The sequence below is a fragment of the Fukomys damarensis genome, unplaced genomic scaffold (genome assembly GCF_012274545.1).
Source record: "Fukomys damarensis isolate Sample0158 unplaced genomic scaffold, DMR_v1.0_HiC HiC_scaffold_20, whole genome shotgun sequence".
In the NCBI taxonomy this organism is placed as follows: domain Eukaryota; kingdom Metazoa; phylum Chordata; class Mammalia; order Rodentia; family Bathyergidae; genus Fukomys; species Fukomys damarensis.
The window spans coordinates 11,386,799-11,414,607 of record NW_022900932.1 but is presented as its reverse complement, the minus strand read 5'-3'; the positions used below and the strand labels follow the sequence as shown (position 1 = coordinate 11,414,607).

Genomic DNA, 27,809 nt, shown 5'->3' with positions numbered 1-27,809 from the left:
CCTCCACCTTCCAGCAGCAGCACTCGATCCGTGTCCCAGAAAAGGGATGAAGACAGGAGACCGGGTGCCGGCTGGTTCTGCTCACCTGTAAGCTCCCCCAAGTATCTCCTGAAACCAGTGTCAGAATTCAGAGCTGTCGGCCCGCTTCCTACAGCAGCCAGCAGCAAAATCCAAGAGTGGACCTTGGCACCACCCTCTCCGGCCCCTGGGAAGAGGTGTTTGATTTGGATTGAAATCCTACCTTTGTTTGCTTTTTTTTTTTTTTTTTCTGGACTGTGGGCATTTTCCCGGGCCCCAGGCACACTCTCACAGCTGTGCTTGGCAATACACCCGACAAGGGCTCTGCAGCTGAGGCCAGGAGGTGGCTGGCATCCAGCCCTGACCCCCCAGCTCCTCACTTGCCTCTCCCAAGGCTTGGTCACCACCTGGTGGACGCTGGCCCACCCCATCTTCCCACCTGCAGGGCTATAGGGTCATAAAATTCCATCATCCCTGGGGGAGGCTCGGTTCTGACTGGATCAGCCCGTGGGACCAGCTGTCAAATGGGGGGACCCAGACCCAAACCGAGTCCTCGTCTAAGGTTCTACCCCGAAGTCAGGTCCCAGGACCAGCCGCAGTGGTCTCCTCATAGATAAATCTAATCTGTTAATGCAAAGGTCATTGCCAGCATCCTTGGTACTAATAACAAAGCGTCTGGAGTGCTTTGAGATGGTAATACTTAAAGTTTTGCCACAGTTATTTCTCAGACTTTGGACTGAGATTATTCAACTACATATTAATGACTCTGGGAAGGTATGGATGACAGGAAAGATCTCTTGTGGGTGAGATGATCCAACACTAAGATATACCCCCTGTCCTTTTAAAGTTTTTTTTTTTTTTTTAATTTTGGGGTTTTTTGCTTGTTGTATTTTTTTTACTTTAAGACAGAATCTCACTAAGTTGCTAAATTGCCCAGGCTGGGCTGAAACTTATGATTCTCTTGCCTCCTGAGTGCTAGGATTATGGGTGTGTACCACTACACCCAGCTGTTATATTGTTAAAGACCCTTTCCTTAGAATCAGAGAAAGATAAAAACGATGATGAATATTAGTTTCCCAGAGGAATCTTCACCTGAAGTCCTTTGACAAGACACTGAAAGTCATAACAACATTTTGTCTGATGAAAATCGAGTATATGTAGTGCCCGGGATTTAGCTCAGTGGTTCTGCCTCCTGCCCCACAAGTGCAAGGGCCCTAGTTCCATCCCTGGTACAAAAAAACAAAACAAAACAAACAAAAAAACAAGAACATTGAGTATATGATTAATACACCCACAAGTGGATTTCCTTCTACATTCCTGATCTGAAACAGAAATAGGAGAGTTTCTTTATCTTGGTTATTCATTCATTTATTGGTTCATCCATTCACCATCTACTGAGTGCCCACCGGGCACATTCTGGGCACAGGGTGGCAGGGTAATGAGGATTCCAGGTCCCTCCTGCTGGAGCTACAGCTATAGCAGATGAGGATGCACAAGACATCCCAAGTGTGTTAGGAGCCCACAGCATGGCAACAGGACCATGTGAGGACAGAAAAATGAAGAGTCACACATGAGGCCAGGTTATGGTCCCTGGAGGCCAATTCAAAACAAGCCCACTGGAAAGTGTCCAGATGGCTGACCACAGGGGAGGGAAGGTCAGAATGGAAGAGGCGCCTCTGCAGCCTCGCAACATCCATGGAGGGTCACGGCCTTGGGCTTTGAAGAATTATGGAGAAGATGGCAAAGGTCAGGATGACCACACCGGCCATGCCTCCGACCATCAGGCCCAGGGTGCTGCTGTGCACCTGCATGGCCTGACAGCGCTCACCCGTGTAGAAGAAGGCATGTCCAGAGGCGCACCTGGGGAGGAAACACAGTGTGTGTGGGGCTGTGTGGATTCAGGTGCTGCCTAGCAACAAGCACCATGGGGCGAGAACTCCAGCAAGCAGTTACTGAGCAGTGTGGCCCTGGCTCGTTCCAAGCATTCACTAGATTCAACTAATTTAATCCCACGACAACCCTTTGTAGAGGTCGTCAGCTGTCATCCTCCTCCTAAAGCCACAGAAGTAGTAGACGGTCTGCTCAGGGAAACTTGGTTAGTGCTTCATACAAGAAGCTTAACCTCAAAAGATGCATCCCAAGACAAGTGCTCCTGGCCACAGAGAGAGAGAGAGAGAGCAAAGGAAGAAGAGTGAGGGGAGATGAAAGCAGACAGCATTTCCTGACCGGGTCCTTCAATAGATGTGGGGAAATTTCCCAGGCAGAGCTTGGTTTAGTGCACTTGTTGGAACTTTACAACTTGCCCACAGCATCCAGCCAAATGTCTCCATAAGGTTGGTGTCCTGCTCGGTGTCTCTCAGACTTGCCTGGAAGTGTAGGCCCAGTCAAGATGGCTGACACACAGTAGGGCTATGATGGGATTAGAAATTCCAGCAACATCCAGGGTGCTGGGCACAGTGTCCCAGAGGTGGGTGGAAAGGGGTAATATCAGGGGACAGGAGATGTGGGACTCGTCTGCTCTGGCAGTGTCAGCCCACCACGCAGGGTACACTCATGTCTGATTGAGAAAGCCACATCCTGGCCATGTGGTGGAGGTCTTGGCCTAACACGATCAGTGCCCTGACCACCTTGCCCCGGCCCTGCACCTACCTGCAGCTCGCCATTCCCTTCACGTTCACACACACACCCTGGTTCTGACACGGGTTCGGGTCACACGGGTCTCTGAAGTACTGTGGCCAGTTGTGGTCCTCCATGGGGCCTGTGTTCTCCACGGACCGCTTCTGTCGTCCACCCAGGCTGCCTGGTGGAGCTTCGTCCAACACAGCCTTTTGAGAAGCTCTTCCTGAAGCCTGCTGCTCCTGTCCGTGGAGCACAAGGCCTGCAGAGATCAGCCTCCTGTCTGCAGTGCGAACTGGGACTTCTGTTTGGTTCAGGTGGGTGAGGTCTACAGAAAGGAGGCGGTGATGAGGACAATCCAGACAAATGACTGCCTGTGACTAGCATCACTGCTGGAGAGGGTTCTCAGGCCACCTCTGTCCCTCACGAACACCATCCTTGGTGGCATGGAAAAGTAGCTCTGAATCCAGCTGCTTCTTTTTTTTGTTTTTTTGAGACAGGGTCTCACTATGTAGTTGAGACTGACCTGGAACTCACTATGTAGCCCAGGCTGGTCTCGAACTCACAGCGATCCTCCTGCCTCAGCCTCCCGAGTGCTGGGATTACAGGCGTGCGCCAACACGCCCAGCCAGCTTCTTTAAATTGAAGGAATCCTATCATGTGTTTAGGTATTGAACTTGCAGAATGAAGCATAACATTAGACCGAAACAAAACTGAAGTCAGCAAATGGTTATGCGTAAGAAATTATCAAAAAAGATTACACTTTAGAAAATAAAATTGTGCTTTCTCCCAAGGATAAATAAAGGTGTAGTTTTTACCCGAAAGAAATGATAGATGCTTTTGGAGGTGTCTGATTGGAAGATGAAGAATGCATGCACCAAACAGGCCATCATGGCTCATAAACACGTACAATTATTATGTGACAATTAACAATACTTAAATACACTACAATGAAGAAAGAAATTCTTGGCCAGTCGAGTAAAAACGTGGCTCTTTTTTTTTTCTTTTCCCTTTTTCACTTTAAATCTCATTTGCAAGAAAGATCCCTACCTTCCTTAAGTTGCTTAAAAAAATCGGTAGGACATGTGGAGCCTAGGATTATTTCCCGATTCAGGAAGATCAGCAAAAGTACCTTCAAAATCCACAAAAACAATGAGGTCATCGTTTCTGAGGAAACTCCTCCTTCTCAGCATCTGGTGGGAGAGGGAGTTGCTCCTGCCCACGTCAATGCCCCTGAAGCAGTCGCAGTCCTTGTCGTAGGAGCCCACCAGGGACGGCCTGTCCCAGATGACGGAGCCATTGATTGCTACAGCGACAGGCAACATAACATCACATCACTTCGTCCAAGTCCCTCTCCACCGTGCCTTGAAGGGACACCCAAGGCTTTGTTCATCAGAAAAAAACTTGTTGGAAACAGTCAGATTATTTGCTCTCCTTGGGAGAACTAAAATTCAGAATTGGGAGGCCAGGGGCAGAGAACAGCTCTGAATGAACGAGCGTGTTTGTGCCTGGTAACTTCCTTCAAGGGGAGCAGCCACAGACTGATCTTTTTAAGGCTCACGCCTCTTGTTTTGCCCAAGGAATTTGCGCATTTTGTGGCGGGCATGAGTTTATTTCATGGGCACACCAACATGCAGAAATGTTTGCAGAATCATTTCATTTGCCCTGCCCGAAGCCTGGAGAGCTCTGAGGGTCTGACAGTAAGTAGTGCCAGTCTAATTAGCCTGAGCTGGGAAAGACTGGACCACCCAGTCCCTTGTACTCCTCCTGGCACAGAGCCTGGCACACCATTGACACCCCCCCCCCAACACCTGCTTGAGGAGTGAGCAGGAAAGAGGAGGAGGAAGACATGGCTTTGAAGATTTTAACCTAATATTCCAGCGTGAGTGTGTGGTTGGTACATGGGAGAATCCAATCATACAGTGAACATTGTTAAAAGTTAAAAGCTTAAAGGGTATCGCAATAAAAGAGACATTGCCATGAATCTCCCTCAAAACACTCCGCTTTAAACACAGCTATCCCATCATTTTGTGCTCTTTGTGAAGCAGTTCTGGAAGTCCTCTTTCTTCAGTGTCTATGAGGTCCAGTCAAACAATAGAGTGAACTTTGAGTGCCGTCCAGTGGAGAGGCGGGCTCCAAAGAACACCATAGCATGTCCTCATCCATCTTATTCACTAGATCTTACACTGTGAGACTCCTGGCTCTGGCCCCAAAGTCAACATGACCTTGAGAGGTAAGTGCTTTGAATCACTATGGGTCAAGGAGGCAGCCATGACATCTCAACTAAGGCACTCGGGAAAGAGGACTTCAGAACTGCTTCAGAAAGTAGCAAGAAAGATGGGGTAAGAGTGTTTAAAGCGAGGGGGAAGCATTTTGAGGGGGGGTGTGGGCGGTGCGCTCTTTATTGTAATACTTTTTGAAATTTTGGCATTCACAGTAATTTTCAATCACACCCCATACACAGCAGGAGCACAGTGTGAGAGGAGAGTGCTGTTCTTGCACAGATGTGAAGCGCCTCTGTCAGCCCCCCTCCGGGCGGAGGGCCGGTGCTCATTCACACCCAAACCACTGACCTGAAGACGTGTGGGACAGGGAGGTGGTGAGCATCATGCTCAAGGACATCCTGCTCTTGACATCCGTCTCCTGGTCAAGTATCGTCACGATCGCCTGCCTGTTCTGCACCGGCCACTCCAGGATAGCATCGTTTTCCCCGCTGCACAGGTGAAACGCCACACTCAAGGAGCCAGAGGCACTGGAGGTGGCTCTGCCGTGGGGGTACAAGGTCACCCCAAAACCATATCCCTCAGAGTTGTAGAATCTAGGGCTCAGGAGCTTGTCCCCTTTCGTGGTGCTCTGGAGGACCTGCGAGATGTTCCGCACTGTCCACACCCCCGCCGGGCAAGGCGTCTCCGCCAGGGTGACGTCATCCAGGGAAATGCCCCCAGCCGAGTTCTGAGGGTCGCCTTTCGTGCCCTGGAATAGGTAGCGAAACTTCTTTTCCTCTTGGAGCATCACGTGGGCAATTTTCCAGTTGTGGTCAGAATCCCCTGAGGACAGAGAACAGCGGGTGACAACTGTGGGGGACACTTCACGGGCACTTGCTCCGTGTCAGCCTGTGCCGAGATTGGCTCGTTCGAATCTCCCAGTCGCCCTGTCAGAAAGGCACCATCACAGACTGGTGAGTAAGTGCTGCCTGGCCCTGTCTAGAAAGGAAAAGTAGCTCTTGAAAAGACAACCTACCCCATTCAAATCCCAATGGTGAATGTGCTTTCCACTGTCACCTAACGCCCCAGGTTCTGAGTTTCCTTCTGACGCTGCAGTTACCTGCTCTGCTAACACTAACTCCATGTATCAGGCTGAACAGAGTGTGACAGATGTTTTGCTTGTCAAAAGGCAAATAATGGCAACTCCGTCGGGCCTTCCTCACGTGAAGGGTATAGCTCCCTGGTAGAGGGTTTGCCTAGCATGTGCAAGGCCCTGGGTTTGATTCCCAAAACTGAAGCATAAAAAGTTTTTTAACCCTGGGTCTCAACTGACAGCCACTGGCTCCTCACACCCTCCTGCTGCTGGGCCGTTCAAAGCTTTCCTGCTAATCTTCTTACAGAAACACACAAAGCATTACTCAGGAACACGAAGGCGATGGTCTGAAGTTAATAGAAACGAATGATCAGATTCCCTCCACTGAGAAGTAGATGGGAGTCCTTCTCAGATAGTTCGGAAGATACTTTGTCGCCAGTTATTTCACTACCATGTTTCCGGGAGCACCAATCTTGCAACTCCTTTCCCTTCCCGTCTCCTCTCTGTACCTTCCACATTCTCGCTTCTGGCCCCGCTTTTGTCCAAAGCCCTAGTGAACACTGGATTTATAAACATTCTTATTTTCTTACAATGCTTGCTTCTAATTTTCGAGGAGTTCAACATGCAAAGATGTCATGAGTAGGCCTTGGGGCGGGGAGGGCGGAGGCAGAGTTGGAAGACGCGAGGGAAGAAAGGAAAAGAGGGTACCTTGGATGGTCTGCACCTTGACCAGCTTGCGGACTTTGCCGGTGCCATCATCCCTTCTGACCCAAACGACCAGTCGATCCAAGGGGCTCCCTGTCATTTTATAAAAAAACTGCAGGCACTGCTGCTTCCTCTTTGGATAGAGAATCCGAGACTCCAGCAGGGCCGCCTCTTCCACAGCTCCCGTGCCCGTGTCGAAGTGCATGGAGTAGCCGGCACCTGTGGGGACAGCAGCCTGGCGTCCGCGTCTGGCTTCCCAAGCCCCAGCCACCACCCTCTCCTTCTGGGAAAGGTGACCCGGGAGAAGCAGCCTTATCCGGGCAGCATCGGCTAAAAGTCTTCTGAGGAAACTCCAGGAAACTCCGAAGGTCACGGGAGGTAAGCATTCTGCCTCTGGCTAGTGCCACAAGCTCAGTGCTGTCCTCCCCTTGCCGGGGTTCCAGAGGTTGTGAAGTGTCAGCCTCTGAGTTAAAGAAACTCAGGCCCCAGCCCAAGTCTCTGAAATGCGGCATCTGTGAATCGAACTCACACTTCCTCATCAGCTCCCTCGCTTAAATCAGAGCAAGAGAGGATGGCTTGCTGGAATAGGAACCACAGGCTGAAGTTTGGATTTTAAGTATTTGCAATGGCTCAGGAATCAATATCACCCATTTCTAACTCGATGGTTGGGTATTTTGTTGGCGTCAAAGAATCATCTTTACTGTGCCAGAAGACTAGAGGGCAAAGAGAAGCATCAGAAGAATGCAGAAAAAGAAGGCAAGGAACATCTGTCAGTGCCACGGCCAGGGTTTGCCTAACTCCAATACCTCAGACCTCCCTAAAGCAAGCCAGTGGCTAACCAGACAGGTTGCTCAGAAAACCAGCACATTTTCAAAGTAAAGCACACCCCAAACTCTTGCCTAGAAGGAGGCTCTTTATACAATAGCCGGCCCTCAGCACCTTCCCACAGGGAAACATTTCATTAGGCAGACAGCAGGTGAGGACTCCGTACAGCTGTGTGTGTCAGGCTAAGCTTTCATTCCCCTGGCTCTGCCCTGCCTCATGCACAGAGCCCACACGTTTTATGTTGACCACGTGTACTGGCGGCTCACATATAGTTTCCAAAAGTCTTGAAAGTATCTGAATGGCTTTAATAGTCTTCAGACGAAGTTCTGTCCCCTTGTGTGTTCTTCCCAGTGCTTAGCTCAGAAGCCCAAGCCCTCTCTAGCATGAATTACTGAGTACGTGTGTGGAAGAGAACGGGATCTCATGGGCCAGAGAGTTCCCAGCGCCATATCACAAAGACCTGGGACTCAGGAGGGCTGGGCTTCCTCCCAGCTCCGCCATGGACTGGGTTCTTCTTCCCTCTGAGTTTCAGATGGCAGTGGACCTGTCCCACAAGGTCCTTCGGGCTCTTTGGGTCCAAGTGCCTGCCTGAGCAGGGGATACTTTTTCTGGTGGTGGGACAGGGTCCCCTTAGATGCCCTCATGGAGGAAGTATGAGGAAGGATCGAACTGACCTGGTAAAACCTGCATCTTCTTTCTTCTGAGGTATGGTCCTGTCCTTTCCTACTATGGTGCTAGAACCTTCCTCCAGCAGATCAAGAAGACCATGCTCTTGTCTGTTAGCCTCACGGGGAGCCCACAGGAAGGGTGCATCAGAGGTTACCATGGAAACCTAAATGGAACTTTCGGCTCATTACTCTTTGGATACTTGGGATGGCACCTGCAATCATCTGCTGTGTGACAGAGACTGTTGCCCTTGCCAAAGCCACAGGAAGAATTCCCCTGGTTTATGATCTCTGGGATCCTCATCGGGAGCCTGGTATCCATGACAAACCCAGGTCCACTCTGGGAAGGAACCAACTCTCAGACAAACAGGGACTAAGCCACTTCACTGTAACCCCGACCTTCAAAAGCTAGCACCCACTTCCAAAGAGGTGAGAGGTGGTTTTTACAGCAGATACATAATAAAAGAATGCTAAATTGGAGACAAAAATAAATGCAGGGGCTGGGAGTGCAGCTCCAGGGTAGAATGTTTACCCAGCATGCAAGAGGCTCTGGGTTCCACACCCAGCATCAGAGAGAGAGAGGGGCGGGGGGAGCAAAGGAGCAAAGGGAAAGAGATAGGAAGATGCAAAGAAGGGAAAGATAAAACAAGAGGTGAGCTTGTGGGGGCTTGGTACATGGCCTTCATTTTAAGTATCAGTATCCTGGTCTTCAGGGGGCCTTATTTATGCAAAGATGATTTTTGTTCAAAAAGCAGACACAGAGCAGCAAGTTTCTATAGCCCCAACTACTAAATGGCAAAACCATATTTCAACCCAAATCTGCCTGACTTCTAGGCCTATTTGCTAGGCAAACCACATCCTGGAGCTGCCTGAGGTTGCACTGTTGGACATAGCAGCCACCAAGCACCTGTGGCCGTGGAGGGCCGGGTGTAGCAGCTCCCAGCTGACAGGTGCCTCGGGGCCAGAGACAACCAGATTGCAGATAAGAGACATAGAAAGGAGACTGTCTCACGCTGATGTTTATATTGATCACATGTTGGGATGCTAATATTTTGTGTACGTTGGGTTAAATAAAATATATTGTTGAAACTAATTTCACCTACATAAAATTTTATCTCTTTTATGTAGCCATTAGAAAATTTTACACGACACATGGGCTAGCACGATAGTTCTAATAGAGGACATTACCCTTACCATGTCTTACCAACTACATGTCCAAGTGACTTTCATTGAAGCCAACATGCATCTTACTTTTGCACAGGCAGAGCCCCAGCGCCCCTTATTAAGTTAATAAAGAATGTAATGGAAGTGTTCTTTGTCCTTGTTCAGATTTTCAGGAAAGGTTGGAGGATAACTCAGGTCCTGATTGGGGTGAAACATGCTGCTTTCTATCACCTAAGCAACCCCTTCAACTGGTCACTTTGCCACCACCCACCTGTGCACCGGCCTCCCAAAGTGTGGTCCCCTTGTCCGGCCTGTGCACTGTCCTCGTGGACCCAGTCTGCGTCGTCTCTGGTGCCCTGGATCATCCCACAGATGTTTGCCTTCTCAAAAGTACAGTGATCCAAAAGGGTGTGAGTCGTGGCTGTAAATGACATCTCGTCATGTGGTTAAAAAGACAGAACGCAGCTCAGCCAAGTAGTTAATGAACACCTTCAGACACTAAAACCTCACTGGCCAGATACAACAGGAGCGTGAGCTTCTCGGGTTTTTTTTTGGGGGGAACGAATTTTTTTTTCCTCAAACACAAATCCGAATGCAATCAGGTGGATCTCAGAACTTGTCAGTATAGACACAGAACTACCTGCCTCAAAGAGCCAGGATAAAAAGATCTCTAAGCATTTCCTCACTATGTAAAAGCCAACAGGGACTCCTCTAGATCAGGAGCAAGGTGTTTACAGTACTGTACTTAGTGGATAGAACTTGTCAGTATAGACACAGAACTACCTGCCTCAAAGAGCCAGGATAAAAAGATCTCTAAGTATTCCTCACTGTGTAAAAGCCAACAGGGACTCTAGATCAGGAGCAAGGTGTTTACAGTACTGTACTTAGTGGGTTTAGTGCCTGCTTTAGTGAACAGAATTAAAGATTGCATAGTGAAGACCAGGGGGATTGTCTTAGAAAACATCACACCCAAAGGTTTATGGTGTCCCAAGAATAAACTAGGTAAAGAATATTTCATGGCACACAACTTCCAAGCCCTTTGTCTGTTGTGGCCTTTATATAATCATGCACCTTTCAGAAGGACACTAAAGAAGTTAGACAATAAGAGCTCCTTGCATTGTTCTAATACTTTTACTTTGTGAAACAAGAGTCCATAACTGATTTCTTGGCCATCCTGTGAGGTAGGTGCTATAACTTGTTCAGGTCTGGAAGTAGGGTGCCCTCATTATGTGGCTCATCCCATGGTCCCCTTAACCAGAACATTCTAGAAGAGTGAAAGGAAATGCAAAGAGGAAACTAAAGCTGCAGTGACCGGTGTGCCCGGCCCCAGCCCAGACTCTCACTGCAGTTGTACATCCTGTTCAGCCTCTCTAAGTCGATGGCGCTGAAGTCCAGGCGCTGCCCGATGATGGAGTTGAACTCGGGGATCTTGGTTGTGATGGTGGGGACACCCTCGTTCTGGTTAAATGAGAGAGGTATGTAGTGCATCAGAGATTCATAATCGTAAGGCGTATTGAGGTCTGTGACGAGGCTGTCACTGTAAATGTTGAAGTTGTGTTCATAACCTGTTGGGGACAGAGTTCACAGTCATGGTAGTCAGCCCTCTCCTCCAACCTTTCCTTTCCAGCCAGATTTATGCTCAGAGACCCACAAAAGGGGAAATAATATATCTTTGATTTAAACAGATACACATAATTTATAATTACTACAATGTATAAATTAATAGATATGAATTATGAATCAACATGTTAATATTATAAAGTAGTATGTATGAAATTATTGCAATGACAAAGTATCTGGTGTAGTAGATGAAGTATATGTTTATATATTATAAATTATTAAATACATGAGTATATTTAAGTTAAGGCTGCATTGTGTGTGTGTGTGTGTGTGTGTGTGCGCGCGCGTGTGCGCGTGTGCTGTCAGAAAGAGAAGGTAAAATGGCAAATATGAGGGAAAGTTTCCAAAAGGCAGGAACAAATATTTTGAATTCAGGAAAATGCTCAGGATGCATCTTTGCAACGGCCGAGCACCTCGGTCCCTGAGTGCCCATCTCTGTGCCTGGTCCAGGATTAGGACAGACTGAGGGGCGGAGAGGAAGTGAGGTCTGGAAAGAGTGGGGCACCCTGCTACGCAGACTCACACCCTGTGGTCCAGAAACACCTTCAGGGAGAAACAAACAAAACAGGAAGAAGGAAATTTATTTTCCCATCCAAATAGGAAAGGTCAGCCTTTTTCTGAGATGACTACGAGGAAGGTTGATGAGCTATGACACGGGACGCGGAGCGAAATATCTGTCCGGATGGTCTTTAACTGACCAGCGGGGGTCACAGAAAGGCTCACGGGGTTTACCTTCCTTCTTGGGAAGTGCTAAGAAAATCAAAGAGCGTTCATAACTCTTCCACCCCACATTCTTTTCCTTCTCTGGCTCCCCATGCAGCCGACTTTAACAATTAGAGGGCAGAATGGGAACTGCTCCCCAGTGACTCACACACCGGTGCAGGTGGAACCAGGAGGCACAGTGTGGCCTGGAGGAGCCAGGGACCCTTTCCCCCTTTGCAGCAAGACCTCATTCAGTGTCATAGCCATAGTGCTGGTGCCCACCCAGTTCCCCTGCTCAAGGGGATTCTGGGACTTACGGTGTGTTCAACGCAGGACACCCTTGAAAGGCAAACGCCCCATGCAGGACAGAGGGAAAGAGACCCCCTCCCAGAACACATGGTGCTAGAGCATCACATAAAGTGACAGAACTGTGACAAGCATCCCAAGGTGGGTACCAGCCTGCAGCCAGAGTCCCCCAACCTGGGGAGCCTGGGGGTGCTAGAAGCAGGGACTTTCCACTCCCTGAATGCCTGAACTTCCCATGAAGTCATCAGGTTGGAAGGGATTTCATTCTTTTTTTAAATCAGGGACTCTTATCAGAATGGTTTACAAATAAATGACTTGAGTTAATTTTTAAAACTTGTACAGTGCATTTGGCTTTGCCCATGGTGGGGTAGGATCCATGCTGGGAAAGCAGTGGCCCAACAAGGCACAGGGTCATCCTATCTCTAAGGAACTGATGGCCAGAGCTCCCGGGCAGGAGCAATCCTGCACACTATGGTCATCTGCTAACTTCTTATAATCGGGTCAGATAGAAGATATTCTAGGCTTTCTACCCCTATTTTTCTGTCACTGCTACGAGCTCTGCAACCACTGCAAAAAGCAGCCATAGGTGACACATCAACCAATGGTCGTGGCTGTGTTTTCACAAAGGTTCATTTATGGTCTTGAGTGTGCCAACCCCTGTGAGACCTCAGAAGTTGAGTTTCCTTAGTGTAAAGGCAAAAACCACAGTTATGACTCAAGACAAAACGATGGGCCTAGGAAGAGAAGCTCTGTGACTGGTACAGTGACTTCTAGGTGAAATAACAGGACTCGATCAGTCAGGGCGAGGAGCAATAAAGGTCATAGATGACCCTGAGGAATAAAACTGTCCTTGTTTATGCCTTTATTGTATTTGATGTGTCCTTGGAAACAGGTCTCCAGTGATTGCATGCAATCTAGATATGTGGAATTACACCCGATAAAAAGCCAGATCAGATATGAGCAAATATGTATTGAGTAATTCAGGCTCAGACAGAGCTCAATGAAAATCATCCTAGCAAAGGGGCTGGCTCTCTGGAAAGGGGATCTAGGGTGGCTGAAAGCCATCTCAAAAGGATTAAGCATCATCTTCTTCAACACTTAGTGGAAACATTTTCTGATTTCTCATGAGATTTTCAGCAAAGCCAAGTATATGTGCAGGAAGGTGAGAAACTCAGATGGCAGGCAGATAAGACTAGGTCAATGGTACCCTGTGTCTCACTGGCAGAGGCTCAGTCCTCTGACCCATGACTGCAGGTCCCTGTCCCCTCTACACCCAGACACACTCAGTTATGGCCCAGCCCAATTCCTGCTAGGAGACAGATACACCAGGTCTCATCTGTAATCTCATCTCAGAGTGAGCAGGCACACACTTTCCTAGATTGGTCTGGGAGGCAAAGATTACTACTTGGCCTTTAGCACAGTGGTTAGCATAGGATGATTTAGAAAAGCACAAAAATGATTCTGATGTGCCCGGGCCATGATATCATGAACATGCCCTCTTCCAGCCTTCTGGAGCCGTGGGCGATTTCACACACAGAAAGTTGCCCTGATGCCCTTAATGTGCTCATTATTAGGTGGGAATTTTAACAAAATCGTTGGTTGCCTTTTAGGTGACTCTCACATCATATGGGCTTACTCTTCCCATTCTCTGCCATCTTTGCCAGGGCCACTTTTGATTCCGGCAGTTTGTCACTCAGGGCATGCTCAGCAAGCCACACAGATGACAGCCGCCCCCACCCTGCCACGCTGGACTCCCACAAACCTGGGATAATCTCATCCCACCAGATGGTCACATAGTCATCGCGGTCAGTCCTCGACTGCTCATGGTAAAACCCCAGAGCATGCAGGATCTCGTGCTCGATGATGGCTTTATAGTCGCACCCTGCGCCAATGGAGAGGTTCTGTCCCACGTGTTGGTTGCCAACCATAGACCAGCACCTTGAAGACCCAGAAAGGGAAATATTTTCCTAGAGAATTCTTAGCTGCAATTCAGGGAATCCCACAACACAGACCAGAAAAAAACTAGGTTTGATTTTTTTAAAAAATCATATTTCTTTGTAGTGAGATGACTCAAAACATTCTCTTCTGGCTATTTGGAAGTGTGCAATGCGATGCTGTTGACTGTAGTCACCGCAATAGAGCACCAGCTCTTGCTCCTCCAGCCTCGAGTCCTCACCCTGAAACTCTCCACTTGCTGCTCCACCACCTCAGCAGCCAGCTGCAAACTTTGTGGGCTCTAGAATGAGCCCAACATCCTTGTATCTCCAGAGTGGTGTGCTTCTTGGTGCACAGCAGGTGTACATCTTTTGCAAAAGAATGTCAAATAAAAGAACAAGCTAAGAAAAGATCTACTCAGATAAGCTAGGCATTGACTTTGCATCATCGATACTCTGCTTTTTTGATTTGTTACTTCTTTTTGTACTTTTTTTGCATAAGAAGCTGAATTGTATTCTGACTTGCCTTTTCATCTCTGTTATCCACCCATGATTAATGATGCCCCAGGGCCAGAATTAGATGACCCATGAGAACAAAACCTGGAGACGGGTGCAGCATGAGGAAGACGTCTTCCAGGGGACGGCCTTGCTCCCCCAACCTCAGCTAGCTTAAGTTGGTTGGCACACAGAGCCCTAAAGAAAGAGTGCTTCTTTCTGAACATACCGCCCATTTATGCTTAGAAATAAACACCCACGGAGAGTAAATGTATATCTAGAATTTTTTATGGAGGTGCCGCTCACAGAGTAATTAACTGAAAATAGGACCACTAAAAGAGTGCCATTTACAGTCCAATAAACTTGATTTTTTAAAAAAAGTACTCCAAGTTAAAACACAACCTCACCCTAGGAGAAGACTTGAGACACACTTCTCTGGGTCGCAGACTTATCCAAACAGGATATAGTATTCTCTGTTAAGCATATTAAAAATATTACACCATTTACAGATACACAGTGAAAGATTTCATTTTTGCACATAGTTTTTTCCCAGATTCTTCTTTTAGCCTGTGAAACTGATGTGTCACTTTTTATAAACCAAAGGGCACACGGCTCTCACATGCTAATAGTTTGTACTAACCCAGAAAACTGCTGAAAGATGATGTACGAGCTCTCTCCTTCATAGGGCTTGAAATCCACGCAGGACTTGAGGCGGAACATTTCAAAGGCAGAGAGGATGGCTCCTTTGGCATTGAGCTCTGCAGAAATCAGTGAGGACATGCATAAGAATTTTTTATCTTGGACAACAGGCACAGAGAAAACCACGCCACTATGTGAAATCCACAAAGGTTTGTCGCAGAAGTTTCGGTAGTAAATAGACCCTTTGAAAACTAAAACTGCACAATTAACATCAGCAAAAACATAGCGTGCATATTTTCAGTGTGCCCGGAAAGTATGAATAGACTGTAGGAACACACACAAGTGTATGTGGCCGGAGAAAATCGTCCACTCTTTTTTCCTTCCCCCCATTCAAACAGATGTTCTGAGCATGTGGCCGTGGAAGAATCCGTGGCAGAGCAGAAACACGAGTGGCCTGTGAGAGGCCCAGGCTTGTAGCCTGTGGTGACCACAGCCAAAGCTTGAATGCCTTTCCCTCCACCTACCATGCACGCACCTTGGCCCAAGGACAAGTAAGAGGAGGGTGCCACTGAAGAAATTAGATTACTTTCTACTTCATGTGCAGTTTTCCTCCCATCATTTTCCTGAGGATTGAGATCTCAGTCAAAAAAGAAATGCTCTTCCTTACATACTTGATGTTATGCATTCCCTCAAAGAGTTTATATTGCTTGGCAGTTCACCAGGAAGTTGTACCATGTTCTCCTGGCACTTACTCTCCTCGATAACCTACCGTGGTGAAGATTCCACAGAGATGACAACCTATGGAGGTCATAACCGGAAGGGCTGTGGGTGCCTTTGTCAATAATTGGTGGATTGTGAGTGTACGGGGTTAGTTATGGTCACACTATTCTGTCCCATTGCACCAACATTGCATAATGGACAATGGACAGGCTCTTCAACAAATGGTGCTGGGAAAGCTGGATGTGCACAAACAGGAGAATGAAACTCAGCTCCTGCCTCTCAACCTGTATTCAAAGTCAATTCAGAGTAGATGAAGGGGCCAGGGATTTAGCTCAGTGTTTCCGCAGCCTGCCTCACAAGCACAAGGTTCCAAGTTCGATCCCCAGTACCAAAAAAAAAAAAAAAAAACAAAAAGTAGATGAAAGACCTAATGTAAGACCCAATGCTCTGAAACCACCAGAAAAAAATGTAGGGAAAACACTGTAACACATAAGTATATGTGATGACATTTTCATTATAAGACCCAAAAATCAAGGACAACAAAAACAAAAGCAGACAAGTGGAATTATATCAAAATTATATCAAACTAAAAAGCTTCTGCCCAGCAAAGGAAACAATCGATAAAGCACAGAAACAACAGATGTTTGAAGCTATTCATCTGACAAAGCACTCCTATCCAGAATATATGAGGAACTCACAAAACTCAGTAACAACAACAATAAAATCCAATTTAAAAACAAGCAAATGATGTAAATAAATACTACTCAGAAGAAGAGATCCAAATGCCCGACAGGCTTTTGAGAAAATAGTCAACATCGTTAGCTATCAGAAGATGTAAATCACAACCATCAGGTATCACTTCACTCCAGTTAAAATGGCTACTATAGAAAAGAAAACAAAAAAATTCAGCAAGGATAAGGAGAAAAAGGAACTCTTCTACACATTGTTTTTTATTTTGTTTCAGACAGGGTCTCACTATGTAGTTGAGTCTGACCTGGAGCTCACTATGTAGCCTAGGCTGGTCTCGAACGCACAGCAATCCTCCTGCCTCCGCCTCCCGAGTGCTGGGATTACAGGCATGCGCCACCATGCCTGGCTACACTGTTGAAAATATTCATTAGTGTAGCTATGACAGAGAACAGAATAGAAGTTTCTCAAAAAACTAAAACTAAATCTGCCCTATGAGCCAATATTCAAAGGGCAGGTATCAGCATACCAAAGGGTTTCCTGAACACCCATGTTTATTGCTGATTATTCACAATAGCTACAATATGGAATCAGCCTAGATGCCCATCAAGGGATAAATGAATGAATAAAATGGTGCTGTATATCCACAGTGGAAAATTACTGAGCCATAAGAAGAAATGATGTATTACTTACAGGAAAATAAGTGCAACCATAAGATTAATCTAAATGCCAGAAGTAGTATCCTGGTCCTAAATTCTAATTTACCTAAACAAACCCTTAAGTCCTTTTTTTTTCACTATTCTGATGCTAAATTGTATCTTGTGCCTTTGTTCTTTATGTTTCTCCCCATTTCATTTACATTTTAATGCATGCCACAATCTTACAGGATCCCTTCACACTGGATCTCAGACAGATTAAGTAGCCCTGGTTTTGATGTACAGGGTGTGATCTAAAATTTCGATGGATGATTAAATGTTTAAAATTTATTATAGTAAAAGACACACTGCCATTAATCCCCTCAAAAATGCACCACCCTGGGGCCAGGGATGTAGCTCAGTGGTGCTGTGCCCTCCTAGCAAGCACAAGGTCCTGAGCTCGATCCCTGGTACTGCAAAAACAAAAAAACAAAACAAAACAAAAAAACACACCTCACTTTGAACACATTTATCCCATCCTTCTTGCCACTTTCTGAAGCAGCTCTGGAAGAGTTCCCTTTTATGTCTTTAGTTGTGCTGTCGTGGCTGCCTAGACTTCCGGAACTGATTCAAAATGTTGACCTTTCACGGTCATTTTGACTTTGGGGATGAACCAGAAACCAGATGGTGCCAGATGCAGCGAATAAGGTGGATGAGGACACAGCAGCATGTTTTTATGAGCCTGCCTTTCCATTGGATGACACTCAACAGCAGCACTCACTGTATTGTTTTTAATCACACTTCATAAAGACACTCATGAAAGAGAACTTCCAGAACTGCTTCAGAAAGAGGAGAGAACAATGGGATCCACGTCCAGTTGGGGAGGGAGGTTCATGGCAATACATCTTTTACTGTAACAATATTTTTAACTCAAACATTCACCGTATTTTTATCCCACTTCATGTCATGGCTCTCTTCCTATGAGATTAAAGCATCATCAGTCTGAGAAGCCCTTTCTTACACAGGAGGTTACTCCTCCGCTGAGGCTGAGTAGCAGGATCAGAGAGAGAAGTCAAGCCAGTGAATCCCACAGGAATGATTTTATTACCCAGATTGTCTGCCAGGATGTACGGGATGGGGAACGTCCACCTGGCAGTCGGGTTCCTCAGGCCATTTCTTGATTTCTGTGAAAACAAAAGCATCTTAGAGGACCGGATACCTCATCCCCGCACCTCATCCTCAAAGTCATCTTGACTTCTCCCTTCACTAGACTCCTAGACCACAAAGAATATAGTAAGCAATTTACCTAATTCCGTGGCATTTGTGTTCTCTTTATAAAACCAATAGAAAGCCCAGAGAGATAATTTGAAAACTTCAAAGAAATCATGAAGAACAAAATAAGGGGGCCAAACCAGGGGTCTGTGAACCACCACAAGCACGATATCCCACTCTCTTCTGTCTTATTTCTTGCTTGTTAGGAAAACAGAGTAAATAAACCATTTAATAATTGTAGTTTTATACGGTTTACTTATTTTTCCTCTATGTCTGTCATTGTCAGCTACAGTGAAAGCCCTCAAAAACATAGGTTAATAGATTAGAATTATTCTGCATAGTGCCCAGCCCAGCTGGCCTCCCAGAGGTGCACCTAGTTCTGAGGGAAATTATTTCAGGCAGGTACTCACCTGCAGAAGGATGTCCCCTTGAAAGAGGTCCAAACCTACAGCTATATATGGATTTAAAAAAGAATAGTTGAATGAACAATACTCAGAGCCATCTTGCACAATAACATTAATCTTTGCTATAACAAATCTTCCATTTTAATTATGATGTGATAAACCTCTTTTTGAAACAATGTGAAGATTCCCTATAATTATGCACAGTTGAATGGTTAGCAAGCACCAAAGATCATCATGTCATCTTTTCAATTTTGAAACAAGAAAACATATCCAAGAACCTGAGAGGTGGGCTACAAGGGACCTGAATGATCATGTATGATAAACTTCCTATTTCAAAAGAGGAAATAGGAATTTGAGACAGAAGTGATGAGCTGGGGAAATGGGAAGTGATAAACTAGAGAGACAGGAAGTGATGAGCTGGGGACAGGAAGTGATGAGCTGGGGGAGAGGAAGTGAAGAGCTGAGTGGGAGTCTGTGGTTTCAAGGAAAGTTGTTGATACTCCTGACCCATCAGGCAGGGCCTTTGTGCTGTAACACTGATCAGCCTCTGACCTTGTACAAATGGCTGGCCTTGCTCTCTCTCCCATGGAAATATGAAGGACCTAGAACCAAGGCTTTGCCCTGTGACAGGAGACCAGGAGGAAGTGACAGAGCCTTAAAATCTGCATTTTAAAACTCCTGTTTTCAACACTCAGCAGAGGAGATTCTACCTTCAGACTTCCCTCAGTCCCAGCCTTGCACTATTTCCGAAAAGAGGAATCTTAACTGGAAAGTCTTTGTGGGAAAACTTCCCTGGCTCCAAAGAACATCACTCATCATAACCCTCATTTGGTGGGCAGTGTCCTCGGTGAAGTGCAGACAACTTCAAAGGGACCTTTGCCATGATACCCCAACTTATAGCTGGGGAACAGTCTGCCTCACAAAGCAGAAGGAGCCCCATTGACAAAGGCATGGCCCTTGAAAAGCTGGGTCTAGGTGCCCAAAGGACACCAGGAAGTGCTAGGTATCGAGGGAACACATTCCCCCATTAATGACTCAGCTGCTCTTGTCTCCCCTCTCCTGACACACATTTTTCTCAGCTTATTTGACCTGTTCATGTGATAAGGGGACCATAAACACCATAGATGATAACAATACAGTTGGCTCAATCAGTAGTTTCACTGGGCACTTGGTGCTGGCCCCTCTAGCTACTATCCAGGCTTGTGGGGAGCAGAAACCTATGTTTTCTTAGAATGGAGGAGTTTGCCAGCTCCCTTTATCCTTGACCCCAGGGCTGGCTCACACAGATGGGATCCTGGGGGTACACGTCCCATAGAAGTGTGTGTCCGGTGAAAGTCAGCCGAGGCTACTCTACCTGGAACTTCAGGAGCTGCGTCCTATGTAACGGCTAGTATGTCTCCGGCCACGTGAATGTGGGGATACAGAAAGGTCCAGAACAAAACCCCTCAGGAGATGGCATTCTGAATTGGGGGAGACACATGGACAGAAAAATAAATGTAGAGTGAAGCAGATGGTGGGGAAAAAAGCATAATTTTTTAAATCATAAAATATGGCAAGGGGGAAAGAGTGTTCAGGCAAGGAGGGGTGCTGTTGTGCCCCAGGGAGTCAGGGCAGGCCTCCTACAGGGACTGTCACTCCGCAGAAATCTTGTGGAAGGAGTGGGAGGCAGAGACCAGAGCAGATAGGAAGGCCCTGTGGCCTGGAGCAGGTCCCCAGCCTGAGCATCGGGACACAGGGGACTTGCAGAGCCATCTGCTGAGTCTAGGGCCCAGGTGGGACCAGAGTGCTAAGGGCACAGGTGATGGAGGCTGAGTCAGCACTTAGAGAGTCCAGGCTGTCACCTCGTGCTGTGTTGGAAGAGAACTCACTAGAGGCTGGAAGTGACTGGCTTCCAATGCCAGGACATTAGAAGGACAGCTGTGTCCCCATTGTGTGTAGCCATCTTGGGGGTGAAGCAGAAGCGGGGCCCCTGGCCAGACAAGGCAGATGCAGGGTGACCCTGGCCAGGTGGAGCAGTGGGAGAATGTGTCCGACAGCATCTGGTGACAGGTAGCAAGTAAGGTGTGACAGAGATGAGAGCTCGGGCTGCTTTGCGATTCTGTGCCTCAAATCCAGGAGGAGGAGATGTGTTTGCTGGAATGAAGAAGACCTGGAGAAGAGCAGGCCGGGGGATGGAGGATAAGGGCAGTGAGATCAGCATTGCGAGGCTCAGAGAGAAGGTGGGAAAAGGCGACAACTTTCTCTGTGTGATTGTGTCCACCATCTGCCATGACAGGAGCAGGACACACAGCTAAACCAAAGGCTCCCTGTGGCTTGGCAGGAAAGGCCAAAAGGCGGTGGCTCCAAGGGTAGAGAGACTGTGTCCCCAGCTCCCAGGAAGTGATGGGGCCAAACAGCGAGAAAGGCTGAGGTGGAAGAACCGGTTTTTACTACAGAGATAAGGAGGAGACAAAAGTTCTGATTCTCATCTCAGCCCCATTTTACTCTACCAGGGACGCCTGAATGATAGACGTCTGCACTGTTTGACTCTCAAGAGAGAGATTGTCGTGCCTGGCTCTGAAGCCTGGGGACCATCCAGCCTTGCTAACTTATTCCACTCTGCCCAGGTCCACCATCTGCCAGCGATTCCAATTAAACATCAGCTAGCTGGTGTCTCTGAGAATGGGACGCAGCCACAGAAACAGAACCCTTTTGTCACATTCAAATCACACTGAGAGTCAGGAGACTGGAGGCTTCCTCAAGACAGGAGCCTCTGATCTCAGGTAAGTCGTCCCAGCCACTCAAACCTCCCATCCCTCCCTGCAGAGGGAAGGCGGCCTTTACCCTGCCACAAGATCTGACAAGTTAAGATGCACCCGAGGAGGAAAGCTTTCCAAACTAAGGTGTTTATGAACATCTTTGCTTCCACCTGTTCCATCCAAAGACACCAAAATCCGGAGGATCCTCTCATTTCAGAAGAAGGACACAGAAGAGAAAGACTGGACAGGAGACCATCTCAGTAATGGATGAGTCCCTGTATTCATGAACTACATTTGTCAACAAGGTGACCAAAGAGAAACACTCACACGCTTCTCAAAATCACACAAGAAAACAGCCATAAGTACATTTGACAGGTTGGTCAGGGGGATCAGGTCTTTTCCCCACTAAATATGACAACAGGCTGATTCTTTGTCATACCATTAAGCAAGCAGAATAAACACATTTTCTTCTGATCTGTCTTCCTTGTCTTGCCACATTTCTATTGATCAGAAGCTGTAAATGCTAATAAAGCACCAATAAATATAGCTTCCCCAAAGGTACATAATGCAGTGCTAAGAAAGTTTACATGTTTTACTAATCTCATTCTGGGGCTTTAAATGATTTCAAAGCATTAATAATGCAGAAATTGAACCCACCTAAATTGATTTGTGAAATATCCTTCTGTTCACCAAAATCTTCACCCTGCACTGTTAAAAGTGGGAGAAAAATGGTTACCACTCAGTTGGAACCAAAGAGACAGAGTCCAGAAACTGTGCCCATTCGAATTGATTCTTACCATTTCCTTTAGAAAGATGTTTAATCTGCAAGGAGATAAGCATAGAATAGATAATTTATATGAGAACTGGTAATTCTAAATAGGAGGAACAGAATTCTACTTACTGAGATAGCTGCTATGTGGGCAAAAAGCAAGGTAAAAGGGAGAATCCAAGAGGGTCTAGTCCAAACCATCCTTACAGTTGAACTGATTTTAGCAGAGACACCTTGTCATAAATGCCTAGTGGACCTTGCCCTAACTGTTATATTAGAAACTTTGACCCCGTTATAAGTGTGTAGTGTTGATAAAGGTAGTGAGAGATGATGTCACTGACCCTTTTAGTTACAAGTCTACCTTACACACTCCTGTGTCAGAGACTGGGAAAAAGTTGGAAAGCAGCTCTGAGGTTAGTATATAGTGAGCACATAATAACAGATGAAGACACCTATGGTAATTGTTCAACTAACAGATGAAACATACCCAAACAAAAGAAATAAAAAGAACTGATAAAATGATAAAAATGGACTTTAATAAAAATGGATCCATTTTGTAGAAATGTTATAAAGCAGTTATTGAAAGACATAAGAAGACATGTCTTCCTCCCCATACATGTGTACATATGTCTATAAGAAATACATATATGAATTATTCTGTTGTTAGTCTATAATTTCAAAGAAATTTCAGTAAAGATCCTAATAGGGATTTTGTGGAACTTGGCAAACTGACAGACTGTTTTTGAGATTTATGTGAAAAGGATAAACTTCCAAAAGTAAGTGAGAAAATTCTGAAAAGGAATAATAATAAAGACAAAGGAACTGCCCTCACAGAATAACCAGAATTGTTACAAAGTTTCATTGCCAAAAAGAAAGAGCATGAAAACAGAGACAAGCATTTGTGGGAAGGAACCAAATGCAACCAGGGAAACCTTGGTCTCTTAAATAATAATATCAGAAAAGTAATATTTTCATATGAAGAATAAATTAAATTCTCACCCCACACTATTCATAAAAATAAACTTTACATGGATTAAAGGTTCAGATACAAACACCTAGATTTTGGAAAAGAGAATATAGGAAAATACTTTTAACCATGAGATCAGGAAAGATTTCTTTTTTCTTTTTCTGTTTTTTTTTTTTTGTACCAGGGATGGAACTCGGGTCCTTGCACTTATGAGGCAGGCAGCAGAACCAGGAGAGATTTCTTAAACAAGAAAAAATAGAAATCAATAAGGAAAAAAATTAAATTGACTATACCAAAATTCAATCTTCTTTATGGTAAATACACAACAACAGAATTAATATATGAATCACAGATATTCATACTACGTAAAACTGTTTAAAAGTAAGTGTCCAGTAAAGATAAGGAATTCCTACAAATCAGTAAGAAAAAAGATAAACACATGACTTAGAGCAAAAATTATGAACAGGAAATTCACGTAGAAGAAAACTCAAGTAGCCAATAAACATGAAAAGGTTTCCAACCTCACAAGTCGGGAAAAAATATAAATTTAAATGACAATGAAATGGCAAAACGGCTTAAAGGAAGATAGCAGACAGTACCAAGCCTCAAAAAGAACAATAGGACATCTCACCCTGCTGGTGGCACTCAGGTGGCCATTTGAGGCTATGTATGGAATAAAGTTGAATCGTTTAAAGGCTAGAGACTCCCTTTCAGTTTTATTGCCAAAGATACTCATATGTGCAGTAGTTTTTTGCAGTCATAAGAAGTGGAAAATGTGTTTATACTGGAAGAAAAATGAAGTATGGGGTAGGAATACTTTAACGGCCAGCTCTGAAAAAAAAAAAAAGTAAGGCTTCCTCTGCAGTCTTTGCTGGTTGTGAAAATGACCATCGACAGTGGAGAACAGATGGTGCCTGCTCAAGGCCGAGCTCCAACACTGAGTCACTGGTGTGTTGGGAGGAAAAGGGTAACATGGCCTGTGTGTGACAGCGTGGGGCCACGTGGGAGTCCACTGTCTCCCATTCTTGAGTCTGTGATGTCAGAGCCCGCATTTCCGCCTCACACCCACCGTGGAGCAGGGGCTCAGTGCCGGAGAGCATTCCAGGGGGCCTCTCATGGGGCGGGTGCTGTGAGCAGAAGACGTCGGGGCTGGTTGTCCCCGACTCTTGCGTGGTGAGGAGGCGGGCAGATGGAGAACCATCCCCACCACCTGGAACTCCTGGGAGCCACCGGTGTTTTCCAACAGCTCCGACCTCCCTTAACCACTTAGACAACTTAAGCCAGCAAATAACAGGGGAAACAACTAACACCATGACTTTAGAAGTGGCCGAGGAGGACTTGATAGACAGTGACTTAATAAAAATCATTGGCCATAAGAATTGAGGAAGAAAAATGGTTAATTGATCTTTATTTCTTAAATATGTTATCTTCCCCCTTCCCCAATTCTGAAGCAGCTGGGATGAGAGTGAATATTTGCTGATTTTGGAGGCCAGGAAGTAGGGGTTGGTTTGTCTTTCTAAAGAAACACAGCGATGCTCTTGCTTTGGTACTGGGCTTTCGTCCATCTCAGGTGTTCAGACTTCGAACAGGTGGGGCTGTTTAGCTCCCTCTGGCTTACCAGGTTTCCAGCCAAACGTGCTTTTGTCTTTCCCTTCCTTCCTGGACCAGTGTGGATGGAATGAAATCTCACCTCGGGTTCCTACTTCACAGGACTTGTGGGAGGATTCAAGACAACCTATGCAAGCCACGGTTTCTGGAAACACAGGAAGTGCTCTGGGGCCTGCCTCCTGGGGCACAGGAGTGGGTCCAGCATGGCTCCTTGTCCTTCTTGCTCCCTGGACCCAGACACGACAGTGCGGGTCTCCAGCAGCCACCCCGGCCCTGGGGTTTTTCCTGGCAGTGTTAATGAGTTACCTTCTGCTTGCAGTTCCTGGCACTTCATTATCCAGGAGGCTGTCTAGGGGTTAGGATCCAGCCCCAAGTGCTCGGCTAGAAGCTTTATGGTTTTGCAGTTAAAAATTAAATTGCTCTGTAGCACAAGGTCCACAATTGCTTTCTACCGTAGGCCCCATGCCTGGCACACAATAGGCAGTCAGTCCTCATATTTGGTAAAAATAAAACAAAACACAGCAAAATACAATTTTCTCAGCAGGGGCTGGAGGAAGCGACATGTCAGCCTCCGGAGGACACTTTGCAAGTTCATCCTCTGAGAAAGTGGTGGGGGGCTGGAGGAGGAGGAAGCCTGGGTCCTGGAAAGCAGCCAGGCAGCACGACCCCGCCGCCTGCTGTGGCTCCCAGCCCCACTTCCTCCTCTCCCCAAGCTCTTGGCAGACTCAGTCCCTTCTCTCAAAGCCTTGCCCTCAACTGCTGCACCCTAACTTATAACGCAGGAAACCCGAGTGAGCCTCATACCCAAAGTTTTCCATTCTTTTATGAGGGGTCCAAGAGAACAGATGTCAGGTTGAGAGGCCGTGTGGTCACCGGTGTGACTGTTTGTGGAACTCTCATGTGTGGCATTGACAGCAACAGGAAGGCATGGGCATGGCTGTGTCCAATAAAACTTTATTCACAAATGGCAAAGGCTCACAGCTTCCGGACCCCTTACATGGGAGAGGCTGAAACAGTGGTGAGTCATAAATGAAGCAGCAGCAGCACCCGACATGTACCAAGTACTTCCCTTGGGCCAAGGACCCGACACATAGTCACTCATTAATTCTCCCAACAGTCTCATAAGGTAGGCACTGCTATTATCCCTGATTTACAGACTAAGAAACTGAGACACAGAAAGGTTAAGAAACTTGCCCAAGGACACACAGACCCCAGCCAGTGCTCCAAACTGCTACTGATTTGCTAGTCTGCCAACTCTGACCAGTTAGCCCAAGAATGTTCCTGCCAGGAGGCCCAGCTGGGCCTGGCATCCACAGAAAAGACTGAATACTCAGGCATCGTGGGGTGAAGGGAAGACGTGTCTGGGTGGGGTTTTTTTTGAGGAATCATGATTCTTAGGAAGAGGAGAATTGTGCTGTACACCTGGAAGGGAGGCATAAGCAAACAGGCTGATCCTGCAAAAGGTACCCTTCACTGTTAGCTGGGAAGACCTGCCTGTCCTGTGAGGATCTGGGAGGAGGCTAATCATTCCAAGGAGGGAGACAGTCTTGGTCAGAGTGGCTGTGACACCAGCTGGCCATACACAGATGAGATGTCTTTGAGAGACAGAGCTGTACAAAGACTGGCTGGGGCTGCTTAGAGATTTTTCTTTGTCCTAGAAAAGTCATTCCGTTTTGAAGTCTTTCAAATAGGAACAAGATGACGGTACAGTCACACACATAACTTGATCCAGAAAGCAAGGGGCTCAGCCTGTTTAGAAAACAAACGACTTGTAACCCGTTTCCCTTTGGAAACCACAAAACTGTTTGGGGCACAGCCGACACTTTGATGCAAGTGGCCAATAGCTGTACTCAGGGCCAGCTGCACAGTCTGCTGGTCAGCCAGGGTCTGATTGAGGCAACAAGGAGAAGGTAACAGAGCCACTGGGACATTGGACTATTGGACAGCCTTAGCGAACTGCTCAGAATTGATGGGCTTGCAGATTAGTAGTGGCCACTCTCTAAAGCAGGGTGACATGTCACCTACCCGTGAAGACACTGTGCACAAACACACAAGCAAGCCTGTCAGTCACTGGTGGCCATGCAGATGGGAGATGGGTTAGGGTCACTCAGCAAAGCAGGAAAGGAAGAAAGCCAGCCACACCTTGCTTTCTCAGTGGGATTTCTGGGAATAACAGTTTAGTGACCTCCTACAAAATCCCTTACCATGACCAGCATTTCTTAGCACTGAATATTAGCAGTTATTATTAAAACTTCCTCAGCAGCTGTTGTATGGCAGGGAAGTAAATTGCTTTACATAGGCTATCTGATGTAGGGTCAGAATCCTGACTGACCCCGACAAAGTTAAGGATAATGCACAGAACAGGGAAAGTGCCTAATAGAGAAATCAGTCCATGGTGGATTCTCGTCCTACCCCAGGCTCACCAGGGGAAACAGCCATGGGCCAGCATTTCTTTCTTCGTGGGGCCTGGAGGGAGGTAGACATCCTGGGGAGACAGCTGCCCTTCAGCATTTCAGTAGATCACAGAGTGAAAAGAGAGCAACTGGTATGTAGACGGACAAACTCTGCTGCATTCATAGGTCATGGCAGAGACCTGCTAGAATAGAGCACACGGTAGAAGATGCTTACCTTGAGATTCTTCTCAGGGATGAAAGCCATTGAGCTATTACTTTGTGCAACAAAATTGGCCATTCTCAACTCCACTATGCCAAGAAGCCAGACCTTAAATGCATAGCCCATGATTTCACTTGTTAAATAGGAAGAAAGTCAAAATCACGGGAATACAATTTCAGGTAGCGGGTGGCAGGGCTCAAGGTGGAAGGAGACAGGATATGACAAAAGGAAATTTTGAGGGCAGGTAGAAATGTCACATCTTCATGGTGACAGTGGTGGCTACACACAGAATTATACACTTAGAAATGGCTGATTTATATTGCCAATTACATTCCCATTAAGTTCACTTAAAAAGAAACAGGAACCGCACACTACATCTTCCTCTGTTTGACATATCCAAACTATTGGGC

At 46.4% G+C, this 27,809-nt stretch overlaps 1 protein-coding gene across 1 annotated transcript in view; it reads right to left on the bottom strand.

The window, feature by feature from the left end:
* Window positions 1–1,346: 1,346 nt before the first annotated feature.
* Window positions 1,347–27,809, bottom strand: part of Mep1a (meprin A subunit alpha) — a 32,422-nt gene continuing 5,959 nt past the window's right edge. Inside the window, exons 3-14 of the mRNA XM_010617814.1 lie at window positions 22,100–22,180; window positions 18,711–18,751; window positions 18,137–18,212; window positions 14,988–15,105; window positions 13,681–13,856; window positions 10,634–10,855; window positions 9,562–9,711; window positions 6,640–6,855; window positions 5,208–5,681; window positions 3,767–3,940; window positions 2,668–2,962; window positions 1,347–1,878 (exon numbers count right to left, since the gene is read on the bottom strand). Of these exons, the coding sequence (XP_010616116.1) occupies window positions 1,722–1,878; window positions 2,668–2,962; window positions 3,767–3,940; window positions 5,208–5,681; window positions 6,640–6,855; window positions 9,562–9,711; window positions 10,634–10,855; window positions 13,681–13,856; window positions 14,988–15,105; window positions 18,137–18,212; window positions 18,711–18,751; window positions 22,100–22,180 (2,180 nt within the window). The 3' untranslated portion in view covers window positions 1,347–1,721. The remainder of the gene's footprint in view (window positions 1,879–2,667; window positions 2,963–3,766; window positions 3,941–5,207; window positions 5,682–6,639; window positions 6,856–9,561; window positions 9,712–10,633; window positions 10,856–13,680; window positions 13,857–14,987; window positions 15,106–18,136; window positions 18,213–18,710; window positions 18,752–22,099; window positions 22,181–27,809) is intronic.